This window comes from Alosa pseudoharengus, unplaced genomic scaffold (assembly GCF_046254945.1).
Source record: "Alosa pseudoharengus isolate Yale_2024_CS ecotype anadromous, Long Island Sound unplaced genomic scaffold, YU_APseudo_1.1 YU_APseudo_1.1_scf_18, whole genome shotgun sequence".
Classification (NCBI taxonomy): domain Eukaryota; kingdom Metazoa; phylum Chordata; class Actinopteri; order Clupeiformes; family Clupeidae; genus Alosa; species Alosa pseudoharengus.
The window spans coordinates 28,471,345-28,488,729 of record NW_027468650.1 but is presented as its reverse complement, the minus strand read 5'-3'; the positions used below and the strand labels follow the sequence as shown (position 1 = coordinate 28,488,729).

At 47.2% G+C, this 17,385-nt stretch overlaps 1 protein-coding gene across 1 annotated transcript in view; it reads right to left on the bottom strand.

Moving 5' to 3' along the window:
• The window catches only part of LOC143131519 (uncharacterized), a 125,678-nt gene that overhangs the window by 20,299 nt on the left and 87,994 nt on the right, over positions 1-17,385 (bottom strand). The window contains exons 26-30 of the mRNA XM_076291165.1: positions 15,022-15,180; positions 6,334-6,501; positions 5,374-5,436; positions 3,023-3,132; positions 449-523 (exon numbers count right to left, since the gene is read on the bottom strand). Coding sequence (XP_076147280.1) covers positions 449-523; positions 3,023-3,132; positions 5,374-5,436; positions 6,334-6,501; positions 15,022-15,180 — 575 coding nt within the window. The remainder of the gene's footprint in view (positions 1-448; positions 524-3,022; positions 3,133-5,373; positions 5,437-6,333; positions 6,502-15,021; positions 15,181-17,385) is intronic.

The following is a 17,385-nucleotide window of genomic DNA, read 5'->3' as shown; positions in this document are numbered from 1 at the left end:
CATTCAGAGGCCTCCACAGCAGGCTTCTAATTGTGGCATAAAACTACTCCAAAAGGGAATACCAATACAACCACACACAGACACACACATACACACACACATCTGCCAACAGACACACACATAACACACATTGCGCACACCCACACATGCATACACTGAGAAAGAGAAAGAGAGAGACAGCCAGAAATACAGAATGAGAGACACACTCAAAAACACAGTCCCACAAATACGGACGGACACTCTCACACTCAAAAAAAACACACCCACATTCACAGTCCCACAAATATGGATACACACACACACACACACACACACACACACACACACACACACCCCTCCCACACACACACACACTCAAAAACACACACACCCACATTCACAGTCCCACAAATATGGATACACACACATACAAACACAAAAACAAACAAAAGGTGGTGCAAGCACTTACTCTCTCTCGGCGGTCAGGGCGGTCAGCCTCTGGCTCTGGTCTTTCACTCTCCCAGATAGCTTCTCACTCGCTCTCCTACCACACAAAAGAGACGGAAGAATAAAACCTGAACTGAAGACACACACAAAAGACACTCACACAAAGAAATAGTTACTAGTTATTGCCACTAATTCACTGCAAGCAACCTCAGTTTTTATGATGAACTTCAGATGAAGTTTCCCTTGGTGCTGTGTATTTTGTAACCTTTTCACATCAGTATATACATGTATATGGTGCAACAAGTGGTACATGAAAATGGCTTAATACCATTTAACAACATTTACTTCCACGAGAAGTAAGTAGAATCACAGGTTACCTAAAAGAGTATGTGTAATCTGAGGAGTGAAACATAAGGGGCTCATTGTCTTTATTACAGGTCTGTCTTCTCAATCTATTGCTTTGCTTGCATTGTATCCCTCCCTGCAGCTGGTATGTATACAGAGGGTGAGATTTCACCAACAGTCGGGTGAAACATTCCTTAACAGCTTCAAACATAAACTGGAAACTGGCTCTTTCTGTGTGTGTGTGTGTGTGTGTGTGTGTGTGTGTGTGTGTGTGTGTGTGCGTGTGTCAGAGAGAGAGAGAGAGAGAGAGGTAGAGGACTGTAAGCTAACAGAAACCAACCACAGGTGCTAAAACTCGGTCCACATGTGTGAGGGTTTGGCTCAGAGAGCCTCGGGGTGTCGGCACACCCCTCCAGACTCAGGGATGGAGGGGTGTGTGTGTATGTGTGTGTGTGTGTGTGTGTGTGTGTGTGTGTGGGGTGTGTCAGTGGGGGTGAGGGACCCCTGACTGGGCAGCTCTCAGCTCCCCGCTTTCAAGCGTGCTCATGTTCGCTCTCACTTGGTAATTTCATTAGAGAGAGAAAGAAAGAAAGAGAGAAAGAGAGTGAGCAAGAGAGAGGGACAGAGGGAGAGGAACAGAAAGAGACACAGAGAGAAAGGAAAGGGGAGACAGTGTTCGGCTCCACGCAGCTGGGGAGCCCCCAACTGCTCGCTTGTAGCAGATGATTCCTCATCCTCAAGACAGTGAGAGAGAGACGAAAGAGAGGGAGAGAGAGTGAGAGAGAGAGAGAGAGAGAGAGAGCAAGAGAGAGACAAAAGCCAAGGCCAGGGACTAAGCTTCCAGCCTGCAGAGCTACTGACCAAACATTTAAGCTGAGTTTATGGACTGTACCTCTGTCTGCTTGAGGTGGACACCTTTGGCCTTATTTGGCTAATCAGTGTAGTGTTCATATATGTGAAGTGTTGCTATAAGTCCTGATAGCAGGATGTTACTATCATTGTGTATTTGTGTGTAGGCGCACGAATGTACACGCGAGAGTGTGGAGTGTGTGTGCATTGGAGAAAGAATGTGTGTGTGTGTGTGTGTGTGTATGGCCCAACATCGGGATCAAAGACTGCATCAGTTTCAGTCGAGGTGACTGGGCCATGACTTTAAACTTCAGTGGCATATCCTCCAATGTGGTTCACATCAGCCCCAACACACAAAAGCACAGCCCACAGCCCAGCATGGCTCAACACAACACAACACAGCACAGCACCACAGTGAGCAAGTGGAAAAAGAGGCTTCAGGCTGCGTTAGTGCGGTCGTGTTGTCAGCGACGTGAAAAAGTGAATGAGAGAGAAGGTTAGGTTACACTTCACGGTGGTTCCACCCCCCCCCCCCCGCCTTTTAAAACATTCTGTTCTCTCCGATGTTAATTAACCAAAATTAATGTAATATTTTACTGTTTGAATCTCTCCGGGCCGACCACAAGTGGTGGGTGGTCTCCAACCAATTCCACTGTCGTGCTTTGCACATCGCTGGCAAGCGGACCCCTTTGTGAGCATGACCTCAGCGCCGTTAAATAAAACAGACAACGCTCGAAAACCAGGCGAAAAAATGTTTGGAAGTTTTCGACTGAGCTGCTTTCCAACTACGCTTCGTCCATTTGCATGGTGGGCAGAAGCGTCAGTGTGGCCGCCTGTTTCTATTTGCATCTCTGGGCAGGGGGGGTGGGGGGGGGGGGGGGGGGGGGGGCAGGGCAGTGTGTATGTGGTGTGGGGGTTGTGTGCAGAGGGCAAAGAGGGGTTCGCTGGGAGGCACATGAAAAAATAAGGCACATCAGGGGTCCCACTACCCATGTTTGCATTTGTGTGTGTGTGTGTGTGTGTGTGTGTGTGTGTGTGTGTGTGTGTGTTGAGTGAGGGTCCACAAGCATTGTGTGTGCGTACATACTTCTCCATACATCCATGCATGTTCATGTAATTGTGCATTAAACATTCAATCTGTGTTAACAAGCAAAAGCCTTTAGAAGTGTGTGTGCGTTCATGTGTGTGATTGTTTATACTTGCCTTTCTTTGCGGGGTACATGGTCAAATTTCTGTTTGTGTTCATTCATTGTGAGAGTGCATGAAAGTGGGTGTTGCTATTCATGTGCCCCCTTGCATATGTGTGTGTATGTGTGTGTGTTTGTAAGAGGGTGTGAGAGAAAAAGAAAGAGAGAGAGAGTGTGTGTGTGTGTGTGTGTGTAGAGTGTCTGGTTTCCCCTACTTCTGCTCTTTGATCCAGAGGCTGACGTTGGTGAGCACCAGTTGACTCTCCTGGCTGAGGTGCGAGTTCTGGGCCTGGGCCTCCTCCAGAGCCTCCGCTAGCCTCTGCAGCTGTTGAGCACAGGAGAGAGGGAGAGAGAGAGGGAGAGAGAGAGAGAGAGGGAGAGAGATACAGTGGGACAGAGTGGGGGGGGGGGTCGAAAGATAGAGAGAGAGGGACACAAGGTGGGAGAGAAAGAGACAGAAACATACATTTCAAGTAAAGGAGAGAGATAGTGACAGAAAGAGTGAATCAGATCAAAGTGGAGATGAACCCACTCTCTCTTTCCACCACTAATAACACCCTGTGCCCCTGTAAAGCCTCCGCTGGGTCTCACCCCACCCCACCCCACCCCACCCCACCCCAAACCACCCCAAACCACCACTCCAGCCGCTCCACCCGCCTCTGCTCCTCTCGTCTCCCCATAACGAGGGCTTCCTTCAACATGCTATTAATTGATTCAATATGCTGGGAGGAATGCCTGCAGTCCTTCCCATGTCTTCGATTTAGGAGTTTATTATGCTAAGCGAACTCTCTGCTCCCCACTCGCTGCTACCCCAGCCCGCACCCCTCTCCCCTCCTCTCCTCTCCTCTCCTCTCTCCGCTAGCGGGAGTGCAACTCTAATCAGGTGAATTCAATTAGAGGCGCCTCTTGATCCCTTTTTCTTTCTGAGGCCTGACAAAACACTACAGATCTGGGAGTGAGGGGGGGGGGGGGTTGGGTGTTTGTGTGCGAGATCTTTCTTTCCCTCCTTCTCCCTCTCCTCCTCTTTCTTGCTCTCTCCCTCTGTTGCCCCCTTGCACAGGGCCGACCATGCAAGCACAGAAAAAAGCCATGTGTTGATCGTTTCTCTGATATCGGCACTGTGCCCACGTCCAAGACTGGATCCAGAGACGTATAACGCAGAGCAAATGTCTGCTGATCGCCACGGAGACCATGGGCCGTGTCCATCAGCGGCTCCACGGCAGCCAGACGTGAGGTGGTGTGAGTGACACGCTAACGGGATCCCCATGGGGAGAGGGTGACCACTTAGAACCCTTCAGCGTGAGCCGACAGACAGGCAGACAGACAGACAGACAAGCACAGAGACCTGGGAGGAGACTAATTGTCTGATTAGGGGCACCAGGATGGTGGGAGTTCAAGAGGTATTCAGATCCTTTCACACTACAAACTAAATCAACTGATTAAATGAAATGCTATGGTCCGGTATGGTGATTTTGCGGTAGTGGCGGCACGGATGGGTTTGTTTACTTGCTCTCCCTTCTCTAGGTTTCTGTCAGTGGTCAGCGGAGTCCTTCTTGCCAAGTCTGTGGTGTGGTGTCAGTGTTCGCTGCTGACCTGAGAACCAGTCCGAGAACCAGTCCCGAGGCCCAAACCAGAGCTGGTCTCAGAATTGGCTGAGATCCAGTCCAAGAACCACACCCACACTCCTAACCAGGTCCGCTCTCGGAGTTGGCCGGAGTTTGGGAAATCACTCCTTGTCAGCTGCGATGGTTCCAGATCCGAGCGGGCCCATCTGGAGTGGATTTCTGCCCAGTCGGCCGGCCGGCCAGGCAAGCGCACATCTCGAGCTGCGCTCTCTCAATACCTCAGCGGCACGGCCCATCCTCACAGTGCTGCTACACCCCCCCACCCCCCACCCCCAAACACACACTCTACCCCAACCTGACCTCCCCGCACTTTCCTCCCTTCTCCTCCCTCTATACACTTGTCAGGATAACAAGCTACAAACCGCCCTGGGAGAGAAACCACAATGGCCCCAGTGCATTCGGGATCTTTCTTTCCCCTTGTTTATGCTCTTCACCTTTTTGTCCAAGTCATTTCTGAACTCTGATCTGTGTAGAACCCTTTAACGTGTGGTCATAGCACGTATAATAGCATGCTTTGCACATTGCTCATCACTGTATCGGAAGCAGTGCACTGCCCCAGGGGATCCACAGCATTGCTTGCTTTAAGACCATGAGCACGAGGAGGAGGTGAGAGATGAGATGCCACAGCCTGATTTAAATAGAGATCCAGTCATTTTGCTCCCCTTGTTACCACACACACAATCTGTTATCTACCAAAAGCCTGTGGCTCAGCTAAGCTGTCACCACAGAAACGTCACACAGGGAAAAGGAACGAAGCCTCCACGTGACAGCTTAAATACACGGCTCTTACAGTGTGACATCACTCACTCTCCCCAGAAGTGACCACTGACATTCCACAGCCAAACTCTATCATTTCATCGTCTGTGTCCGTGATTATAAATAAGTGTAAGAGCTAACTGTGGTGTCTGTGAGAGACAGGCTGTGGAGAGTGGCCCCAGTACCTCAGAGACAGCCTCCTTCAGCTTCTTCTCCAGAGCCTCTCGCTCACACTTCAGAGCCTCGGCCTGTTATGGGGACATCAATAAGGAGGAGAGTTCCGATTAGATTAGACACACATACACACACACACACACACACACGCACGCACACACACACACACATCAACCTCCAGTAGTCCAGCTGCGAGGTATTGCCATTATCAGACACAAGTCTAGGAGCCTACAGCGTCTTAAACAGGTGATAGCAAAGTGTTTAGGACTCATGTCTGAGCGTGTGTGTGTGTGTGTGTGTGTGTGTGTGTGTGTGTGTGTGTGTGTGTGTGTGAGTGTATGTATATAATAGAAACAAATGGAGGTTCTGGACTATGCAAGGTGTGTCCTGCAGTAAGAGGACTACGAGTGCTTACAGGGCTTGAGATCAAACCCAGGAGGAGTTAGGGAGCGTGTGTGTTTACAGTGAGTTAGATAACAGAGGAGAAACAATGTGACAGAGGTGTGCATATGCCAAAAAGATACGCGTTCCTCAGGCCATGCTTGCTCACAGTGCATTTGATAAGACAAACGGGAGTGTTTAGGAACAAAACCAATGTAATACAAAGATGTGATTTATAGCCCAGCGTGTTTACAGCGTGGGCTATGGGAGTTTACACTACACTGGCTAAAAGACTGGGGTGTTTAGGAACTGTATGGGTGAGGAGCATAGACACAGTGTGTTGGACAAGAAACAAAGGAGTTTTTAAGGAACCTTGCTGGAATGGCGAAATCCAACAGAAAGATGGGTATCAAGACCATACAAGTTTAAAAGTGTGTATTCAACAGAGAGATGGATATCGGGACCAAGTGAGTTCACTGTGTTAGATAAGACGTGAGAAAGTGTTTGGGAGGTGAGTGTGTGTGTGTGTGTGTGTGTGTGTGTGTGTGTATGTGTGTATACTGTGTGTATGTGTGTGTGTGTGTGCTTACCTCCTCCACCTTGCAGCCAAGCCTCTGCCGGAGAGTGTCAGCCTCTGCTCTGAGCGTGCTCAGTTGCTCCTCGTTCCTCTCCTGCGCTCTGCCGCTCTCCTGGCTCAGCGTCTGGCACTGCTGCAGCTGCTCGGCCAGCTCACGCATACTCCCCTCATGCCGCCGCACCTGACATGAGGAAAAGGGCACATCACAGGGACAGGAGGATGTTCAAATAGTAGAAAGAAATATCAAAACACACAAAGAAAGAGAGAAAGAGAGAGATAGAGAGAGAGAGAGAGAGAGAGAGAGAGAGAGAAAGAAGAGAGGCTGGGCTGGAGAGGAGAGAGATTGAGGGTAGGCGAGTGTGTGTGTGTGTGTGTGTGTGTGTGTGTGTGTGTGTATATATGTGAGAAAGATATGTTAGTAGTGCATTAGCGCCAGCCAAACCACACAGATGGGCAGTAAGGCAAACTATTCAGAGCAAAGAGAAAGAAAGGAAAGGAAAAGAGAAAAGGTGGACAGGGCAAACAGTGGTTCATCTCCCTGAGCCCCTGTACACACAGAGCAGTGCAAACACTCGAGCCCACGCCTCGGCCACTGGGTTAGCCGTCTCTGCAGGGCCGCCGAGGCTAGCCATTAGCGCCTGCGGACATGTAGCGATAGCCATCACTCCAACTACAACCCCCCCCCCACCACCACCACCCCCTCTCTCTTTCTTTCTTCCTTTCTCTCGATCTATCTCAGCTGTTAAAAAAACCTTTCCCCTACCGCTGCCCATAAAGTAATGCATTAATTCGCCATTAATTATAGAACATGTCAACCCACATTTCACTCAGCACTCTCTCCCTCTTCTCTCTGTCTCTCTCACTCGGGCTTAGACGAGGGCTTTGAGGCGTCCTTAATGACAATAATTACCAAGCCAGGAAGGACTCATCTAAAATTAACATTTCTCTCCAATCTGGCTCCGATAGGGGGACGTAAATATGCTGAAAGCGGAGTGTGTCGTGATCAAGGCCCTGACTGTAGTACACTAACAGCATTTCTCTTTTTTTTGGTGTGTGTTGAGGGGTCGAACAATGAAGGCTCAAAAAACAGTGGTTTGTTTTTGTCCGTTTCCATAGAATGGGCTGGAATACAAACAAATGACAGGGTGGGGATTGTGTGTGTGTGTGTGTGTGTGTGTGTGTGTGTGTGTGTGTGTGTGTGGTGGGGGGCTGCTTAACATTTAGATTGTTTCCTCTTTTTAGGGAAGTGTGTAGGGACAGGAGCACGTGGGGAAGGAAAGAGCTACATACAAACAAAAAGACGGCAGGCAAACAACGAGAGAAACAACAACACAATAGGGCCAGCATCTTATGGTCTGGGCGCTCATATCGCTTTAAGTGCAGGGAAAGGGGACTTCAACATGATCCGTTTATGCACACTCCACAACTTCAGAGTGCAGAAGGAAGATGGCTATGGGCAAGGTACCCTCTACTTAATCTATTTATTGGCTTAACCCAAGACCATTATTATGTATAACATGGATATGAAATATAAAAGTAGATTTTCTCCCAGAGCATGACAGCTGAAACAGATAAAAGATGCCAAAAAGATATTTATGGATCATTTAAATAATACATTTCGCTAAATGCAAATATTCTTTCACAGATACAATTAAGTACCTCAGATAAAACCTTCATTAATATTCCTTGTCTGGAGAAGGCAATGGCTTTGAGCGTCTGGATTGGGTATGCTTTTGAAGGCGGCCACCGTCAGGTAAATAAATTGAGTCACGTGAGGGCAGATGTCCTGCTAGATCCATCTGCTCCATGAATAACATAAATCCCTTCAACACACAACAAACAGATGACAGGTGCAGGTGCAGGCACACGCACGTCACACACGTCACACACACACACACAAACACAATCACTCCACATTGTACAACACTCACTCCACATCGTACAACACCCCACAAATCCATGCACACACACACACACCCACAAACACATACAATGGAAGAACACACACACTCACTCACTCACTCACTCCACACTCGTACAAAAGCCCGCAAATCCATATACCTACCCACAAGCACATAGAAATGGAACACACACACACAAACACACACACACGCACACACAAACAGTATCATCAGGTAGCGTGCATGGTGAAAAGGAAAGATATTTAATAAAAGCCTGCCACTGGTAATCCTCTCTGATTGTCTGCCCCCAACCCCCCCACTCCTCACACACACACACACACACACACTCCACCACCACCGCCGCCAAGCCTATGCCACTGCTGTGTCTGTTGACGAGGACGTCACCCTGTCACCTGCTATAATGCTTGACAGCTCATTCTACTGCATAAGGCCGCAACAAAATTACTACCCCGCCACCCTCATCTCCTACACGCCCACCCACCCACACACACACACACACACACACCACCTTCTCAAAATCCCTTGCTGCCTAATAACCAAAGGCAATATCTGGCCTTCAATATCTTCTTAGTGTGCAAAGCAAAGCCACACGGTGAGCTGGAGTGAAACCCTGCAGAGGGGGAGATTAAAGAGGGGTAATTATGATGAGGGAGATCATGCCTGGTACAAGAGAGAACCACAGAGACAGAGAGAGAGAGAAGGGGGGGGGGTGAGAGAAGGGGGGGGGATGAGAGGTGAGAAGTCGGGTAACTCGTTACAATGTTTCAATTATATTGGCACATGGAGGGTGCTGAACGCCACTTTACAAAGACCCGCTCGACTCCAGTGGCGACGGGAGCACAGGGGAATGCTGCTGTCGTGTTTAGAGACATTTTTTCCTGCTCTTCTCTCTCTCTCTCTCTCTCTCTCTCTCACACACACACACACACACAAACAAACACGTGTCAACAATATTCCCTCCTCACCTGAGCGTGTGTGCATACCTCCCTATGGGGGCATATCTAGCATGCCATTAAAAAAAACAAAGTAACAACAAGAACAACAAGAGAAATATTCTAATTAGATTTCGGCAACATCTCATGTTCAAGGTGGGACATATCGATTGTCAGATCATTCTGTTTTATGTGCTTTTATTATTTATTTAGTCATTTATTTTCCAAGCTGGAGAGCTGGCTAGACTTTTGAGCTGGAAGCCGAATCTATGGGCAGATAAAATGTATTCAAATAAGCATCACTTCCAGCTCCACTTGTGGCTGTTAGTGAATGATATACATCCCTGTGGAGCATCTGAATGGTTTGGATGCATCTCTGAGCAGGAGACTAAGACCGTGTCCACACGGAATACCACAGCACTATTTAAACCACGGCCTGACAGGTAAGAAAAAAAATAAATAAAAAATCAACTGCTCAGCGTGCAAGAAAAGCACACGTCTGCAGACACTAGGGACTGCTCGGAGATGAGGGTGTGTGTCTAATTAGCTTTCCTTATGCACTCAAATGTAAATTTAAAGTCAGACTTGCCAAAGGAGATAAACTCTCCGTTGCGTTTCGCAGGGAGGAAAAAATAGAATTCAATCCAAACCAATAATATGGTCCTGCTGCACCCAAAACCATCACGCCAGAGGGGTTGGATCCACTCACAGTGGCGTTGAGGCACGGCTTTGCAAAGTTGAAGAAAAGAGATGGCGCTTAACTCTATCCTCCTCTCTCTCTCTCTCTCTCTTCCCATCTGTCTGTCTTCCTGGCTCGGCATCTCTCTGACTCTCCCATCAATGGCGTCTCGACGGATGGCAAATCTTCTGCCGCATTGTCGAGGCTGAGCCTACAATGCTCCCTGCGAGCTGTCGTGTAAACTCGAGACCTGGCTTTTCCCCCATGCTGCACGGGTGTCACCAAAAGCGATTTGTGTCAATTTCCGCAAGCCTCTGAGGAGAACCCGGGGAGGTGGTGGTGGTGGTGTTAGAGGCAGAGGCGACGGTGGGGCGGACTATTCTACATCTCCGAGGATTACAATGAAGAATGAGATGAATGGAGGATGATATTATAGACAACCATGGCAAGGCTGAAATAAAGACGGGCTTCTTGTAGGAAATGTCAACTGTGGGAGCCAGCCGACCACGGATTAACGGCAGGGATCTGAACGCAGAACGCAGAACGCAGGGAGATGGGAGGACTCCAGAAGCCTGTCCTATCCCACAGGCCTCAGCAGAGGTGCTGGTGGGCGCATTATTATAATCCACAAATACAGCGTGGCACGGACGGGAGTAAGAGAAGAGAGCAAGTGACAGTGAAATAAGAAGGAAGGTGGAAAGCCAATCAGGATGGAATAGAGACAGTGTATATAGCGAGGAGTTGAAAAAGAAAATCATTTTTAGATGTAATTGGAGGGTCTAGACGAGAAAATTGGGAGCAGCAGAGCGTGTCTGGTCATAGGAACATTATAAGGAAAAGAGACCCAGGGGCCCAGCCATAAACTGAAACTGAATACAGTTGGCCAATGACCTGTTCTGATAGGTTAGGAAACAATGTGACATTATGATAACTATAAATATATCTATTTTGTTTGGGTGTACAAGACACAAATGCAATTATCCCCAAGCCAAACTTCAGTCTATGAATGACTTGTGAAAACAGGTCACAGGCAAGCACCTTGAAGCATTAAAATTGCACATGCACACTTCATTTCATATTCTCTCAAGTTAGCCCATCTCCATCAAATGAAGTAAGACACACATATATTGTTAAACACGCTAGTATTAATCTTTGATTATTTCCACTAATTAAAAGCCTTGACGAGAGGAACATCATTTAAATATGCATATTTATCACTAAGAGCTGCTAAATAAAACATCTTCCTTTGACAAGAGGACAGGAAGGTAAAAAAAAGAGTGGAACTAATTCCTCTTCTGACGATTTTGTTGGTGGCCTTAATGGTGGTGACATAATTACATATTAAACCAGAGCACCCCCTTCCCCTTAATAATACTACTAATGGATACTTTAATTGCGCCAGTACCGGTTGTAATTTCCTGGCAAATAAAATGAACCCTCTAATGCTTTAATAACTACTCTTCAATGATTAATGGCGGCCACGAGGCGGACAGGTAATGAGGGATGTTTTAGAGGGCCGCAGCTCAACAAGTAATTAAGGGCCAAACAGTAAACACGACGCAGCACTTGCCCTTCAGAGCAAGCCGTCATCCTCGAGCGTCCGAGCGGCCAATCACGCCAGCTGAGACGGCTCTGTGTAATTTTGATATGTGTGTGGGCTTTTTCAATCAGCACAGATGAGCGTTTTCAATCAAGAGCAGATAGTATACGGAGCACCGTAAAAAGGTGATTTGTGATTGCAGGGACACGCATGTATGTGTATGTGTGTGTGTGTGTGTGTGTGTGTGTGTGTGTGTTGTACACACAGCCAAACCCTGGCTACGTCACCCCAGCTTAAGACAATGGCTCTATTAATTCATCTGGCCTTTAAGACATGAAAAGGAAAGATACAACAAGGGAGGCCTACTCCACGATACTCCCCATGTCGCCATGGGTTGCTTTCAAGAACAAAGAACAAAATATTTCTCTTTTTTATTTTTTTTATCAAACAGTGCTTGGTGTTACTGAATCATACCTCTTCAGAAAAATGATCAATATTGATGTGATTCAATGCTAGGCATTGTTGAATCGAGCTCCTAACAGTTGTGTTGTGGGCACTGCTAAATAGAAGGGGCCACCAATGTTAAATAAATCTCATAAAGCACTTGAGCAGCTAGCTGTTTTCTCATGGGCAGAAAGGCAAAGCTGTCAATGACAAAAGGCAGGAATTTTGTCAAAAGTTGCATACAACTCTTTTGAGAGCTTTTGAGTGAAGGTTGGGAAAAGTTTTGTGAAGAGGAGACAAATTAGGAAGGTGAGCTGTGATTGTGTGACCAGTGACAAAAAGGGGAAAGTTGGAGGAATGTTGGGTGTTTCTATGGTCAGTGCTAAGCCCTACCTTTACAAACCCCTCACATCTTTCGGCATTTTTTGAAAACAATGAGGAAAATCATTCTCTGAAAAAAATACTTCATAAAGAAGTATATATATTTAACAAAAACACAGGATGAATGTGCTTCCCTTCAAGTAAAAATCATCAAAAGATGTTTTTTTTATACCTCAATTATTTATAGTCTTTACAGGGGTGCCAGTAAATTTGAAGGCTGCTGTATGTATCATCATGTCATATGCATCATTTAAAATCACTGTATTTTGAATACCTGTGTACACAGTTGGAGGAAGCTATCTTTAGCACAACATGGAGGCATATGCTTGAGCTGAAATATGTACAAAGAACCTGGTAGTGTGGTTTGCTATGTAGTGGCTTCAAGGGAAGGAATGGTTCACAATTACAGACACCCTAGACCCTTCTTGTGTGTGTGTGTGTGTGTGTGTGTGTGTGTTTTCATGTTGAGGTATTCATTACTCTGACTGGGGGTAGGAAAATGTGGTTGTATGGAGATAGGCCTAATACACTTGCATTACAAAGAAGCACATATATACCCATGCACAGTGTGTCACTAAGAAATAAAAAAAAATTATCTAATTAAAATATCACTCCTACAATTACTGACAAACGGTCATGATTTCTCTCCAAGCGCCACAAAGGCATGCATGGCAGAATGTCCATTGCACTTTGGCAATTCTAAAATAATTTAACCTCACTCAAAATCCACTTAAAAGATACATCAAGTAATGGCTTTGACCTGCGCAGGCGAGGCCATTTCAAAGCCAATTTCCTTTGGATTCATCAAGCTTGACCATTCCTCTCCCCATTATATCCCACCGGCAGGTTGGCTGGGGAATCTTGTGCTCCACAGACGCGGATAAGAACCTAATGCCCCATAGACAGAGGGAGAAAAGGGAACAAACATTCCTGGTGGAACAAAAGGCCGCCATTTTGTGCATCCATTTACACAGCTGTTCCCTGAGCTCAGATGACACGGGCGTCCATTAAACCTGGAAACAAACACTAAGCGCTTACGCCTGCGCGCGTGCCAACCATGACCTTCGCCCCCCCCAGCAGGGTACTTAGAGGCCATTTAATAGCAGACGTAATTACAGCTGCGCCTAGCCTCTTTTAACTCTGAGCGAATTAAATAATATAATACAATAGATAAAAAAAGCGGCATCTTGAATGCATACCTGAGAATGAAGACATTTTAGAAAAAAAGATTCTAACTCATTGTCTGTACTCAGTAGTCCGTTACAGTATTCCAAACAGTATTATGTATTTTGTTTCTCTCTGTTTAAGCCTACTGGGCCAGTGTGGATGGAGGTTCAGAATTACTATACAAGCACGCTAACAAGCTTTACGCAAATGGCTAAAGCGCTGCAGCACGCCATTAAAACTGGCAGCAACCAAACGACATGAAATGGTCCTGCTGGGGGAACATAAATAAACACATTAATGATTATTGTCAGGTATTTGCACACTCTGCAAGATACCCAAACATGCAATCATTTTCTGCCGCGCCTTTTTGAAGATGGCTGCGTGGCCGCATGTTTATTGGGAGCACGGCTGTTTGATTTGCACTGGTCCCATGCAGAGAGCAGAAAAGAGAGACAGGGAGCGAGAGAGAGTGGGGGAGGGAGAGAGAGAGAGAGAGAGAGAGAGAGAGAGAGAGAGAGAGAGAGAGAGAGACAGACACAGGGAGGGTGGGTGTAGAGGGAGGCGGAACTGAGAAGATGAAGAAGTGAAGTTTGCGGAGTTACAGAGATGTCTCCGTGCTTCTGATTAGTTCACTAACACCAATCAACTCACAACCTCTCTGGCTATTTGCTATGCACAAACGCGCGCGCGCGCGCGCGCGCACACACACACACACACACACACACACACACACACACACACAACCAACCATACACACACACACATACGCACGCACGCACGCACGCACGCACGCACGCACGCACACACGCACACACACAACCAACCACACACACACACACACACACACACACACACACAACCAACCACACACACACACACACACGCACACACACGCGTACCACATTACACCAAGCATATTCTTTGGATGCGCCTAACCTATATTGCCATGGTGCCAGGGGCCAGAGTGAATTTGAAATGGCTGACATACTGAGTGTTGGTCATGGGTAATAAGAGAGCTGCCCCAGGGCCTAATGGAGCTCATCTGGAGGGTGGCATTGGGCGCTAACGACTGGGACTCAGCAGATGGGTGGTACCAGTCAGTGTTGGGTACTAGTGTGTGTGTGTGTGTGTGTGTGTCTGTGTGTGAAGAGTAACAGTTTATGTGTACAAATGATGAGAGAGGAAGAATGAGCGACTTAGAGTGAGAAAGAGAGAGAGATTGCATTGCATTGTATTATTTGGTACATTTACATTTGAATTTTATTATTTTCAAATCTGTTCCGACACCATTGTCCATTTTCTACCTTTGAAAATGTGGCTTTGAAAGTAATGTTGCTGTAACATTTACAGTACGACAATGCAGACTTCTTCAAATGAATTCAAATGAGAGAGCGAGCAAGATTCAAACACTGTTAACAGTGCACCACATTTTCTCATACACACATTACATGTACAGACAGAAAGAGGCAGTCATCCAATGACATGCACACAAACACGCACACACACGCGCGCACACACACACACACACACACACACACACACACACACACACACACACACACACACACACACACACAACAAAATATTTCCTGTACATACAGAATAAGGTGTGTATGGTGTCAGTGTGTCCCCTCACCGCGTTGGCGTGCTCATCCCTCTGGACCCTGAGGGTCTCCACCTGTGCGGTCAGGTGTGTGACGGAGGCTTTGAGCTGGGCCAGCTCCTGTTGATGCTCCTCTCGCTCCCGCTGAAGCTCCAGCCGCAGGGAACACACCTGCCCTGCATGCTGCTGCAGCTACACACACACACACACACACACACACACAGACAACTTGAGTAATGTCTTGTATCTCTCCCTGGGTTGGTGGCCTTAAAATGGAAATCAAAAAGAAGATGGAAAAAAAGGCTTTGGTGTTCATCAGAGCAATTAAATAAATCTCTGCAGCTTGGGAGACCCAGCCTAATATTAACCGCTAATAACAGAGTGTTGAAGTGATATTGGTGTGTGTGTGTGTGTGTGTGTGTGTGTGTGTCTGTGGTAAGAGTAAATTAAAGTTGAGGTAGGCCAGAGGAGGAGAAACACCTCGCTGATGTCCTGAGAGACTTGGGAAGTGAATAAAAATGAAGATGGAAACATGACTAAAACATTACAGTTCGAGATACAAACACACACACACACACACACACACACACACACACACACACACACGGTATGAACATTGTTCCTACCTGCTCTCTGTAATTGAACAGGTTCCTCTCCTTCCAACTTCCCTTTCTCTTTTTTGCCCTTTTATTCTCTACCCCTCTCATCCTCTTAGTCTCTCTCTCTCTCTCGCTCTCTCTTTCATTGTCAGTCATTCCTACTGCTTTACATCTATCTCTCTCCCTGCTCACAAAATCTTTCACTCCCTTTTCTCCCCTCCTTTCTACATCTCTCCACCCCCCCCCCCCCACACACCTTTTTTCAAAGGCAGGGCCACCAACGGAGGAAGCGAGGGACTCACCCATGCGGATGTGAGGGATCATTCAGCCGGCCTGCTGATGGCTACCTTTAATGTGGTGCTGCTAATTAAAGATGTCAAAAGACGGGCCAGTGTGAAATATCTCTATCCGACCGCTCGCTCGCTCGCTCACTCGTGTGAAGGCCAGTGGTGAGGAACAGACAGGCTCCCATCTTTAACATGGCCTGCGGATTGATGCTACATTTACCGTCAGCGATATTAGCGACGCATCGACTTGCCATTAGCTTAATAGATGCGCTAACACCACAATCATCATCATCATCATCATGATCATGATTTGCTAATGATCGCGCTAGCTCTGTTGTTTACCGATTAACAGTTTCACGAGCGACGTGGCGCCCGCTGCACACCAGCTATGAGAGGAAAACGCAGACGTAGCACTATCTGGGCCAGGCACATTTTATGGAGTTAAATGAGTCAAATTAGCAAAATTAGCGCTAATACTTCCTTGTGAACGCAGTCGGCACTTGACTGTCACTGATTTCCCCCGCAGTAGCGGCTTCGGTAAGAGCTTGAGCATAATGGCTGCATGGGTAATGGCACTGTTTGGGGCCATTCACACCCGGCAGATGGGTTTTATGATGCCATGCAGACCAGTGGCACAGGGTTCACTAATAGAGGTCTGGAGGACAGGAAATACACACACACACACACACACACACACACACACACACACACACACACACACACACACACACACACACACATAAAATCGCACTTGTAATACACCAATACACACACACACACACACACACACACACATAAGCATATTTGTAGACACACCAACACACACATACACACACACTCACATACAAACACACACATACGACAATCGTAGGCCACATCTCCCTTTCCTCTGCACTGCAGTGTCTTTCCAAAGGATCTTTATTTTTGATTTCCTCAGTGTAAAAAAGAGTGGGACCAATCAGCGCAAATGAAGATCAATGGCCAGGGAATGTGTCTGGCGTTTTTGGTAGATGGGGCGCATCATTAAAACGCTGGCGCGCTAATTTGATGCCGGTTGGCGCTTTTCAAAAATAATGATGCCATCATAGGATCAGAGAGTGGAGATGAGCAGAGAGAAACTGCCCACCCCCACACCGTCCCCCCAGCCAATCCCCCGCCGCTGTACATCATTTAAGGTTGGGGGGCTGGGCAGGGAAAGCGGGAGAAAAAAGGGCACTTTCGGAATAAAAAACAGACATGTTCGCCCAATTACGCCATTACATGCAATGAGCCGCCGCTCTAGGTGATGGATTGACACGTCAGCCGGGCAGCGGCCAGCAGGCCAGCGCAGGGGCCCCCCTCATAAAGCCGCACTTCCATTAAATGATTTCCATTCAGCAGACCACCAAAAAAAGAAAGAAAGGAAAAAAAACACAAAAAAAAACCTTACAGTCACTCGGCTCGCTCAGGTAACGTGAACGCCGCACGGTGACCCAGGGCCTTCCTCCTTGGCCTGGGACAGCCAAAGCTCT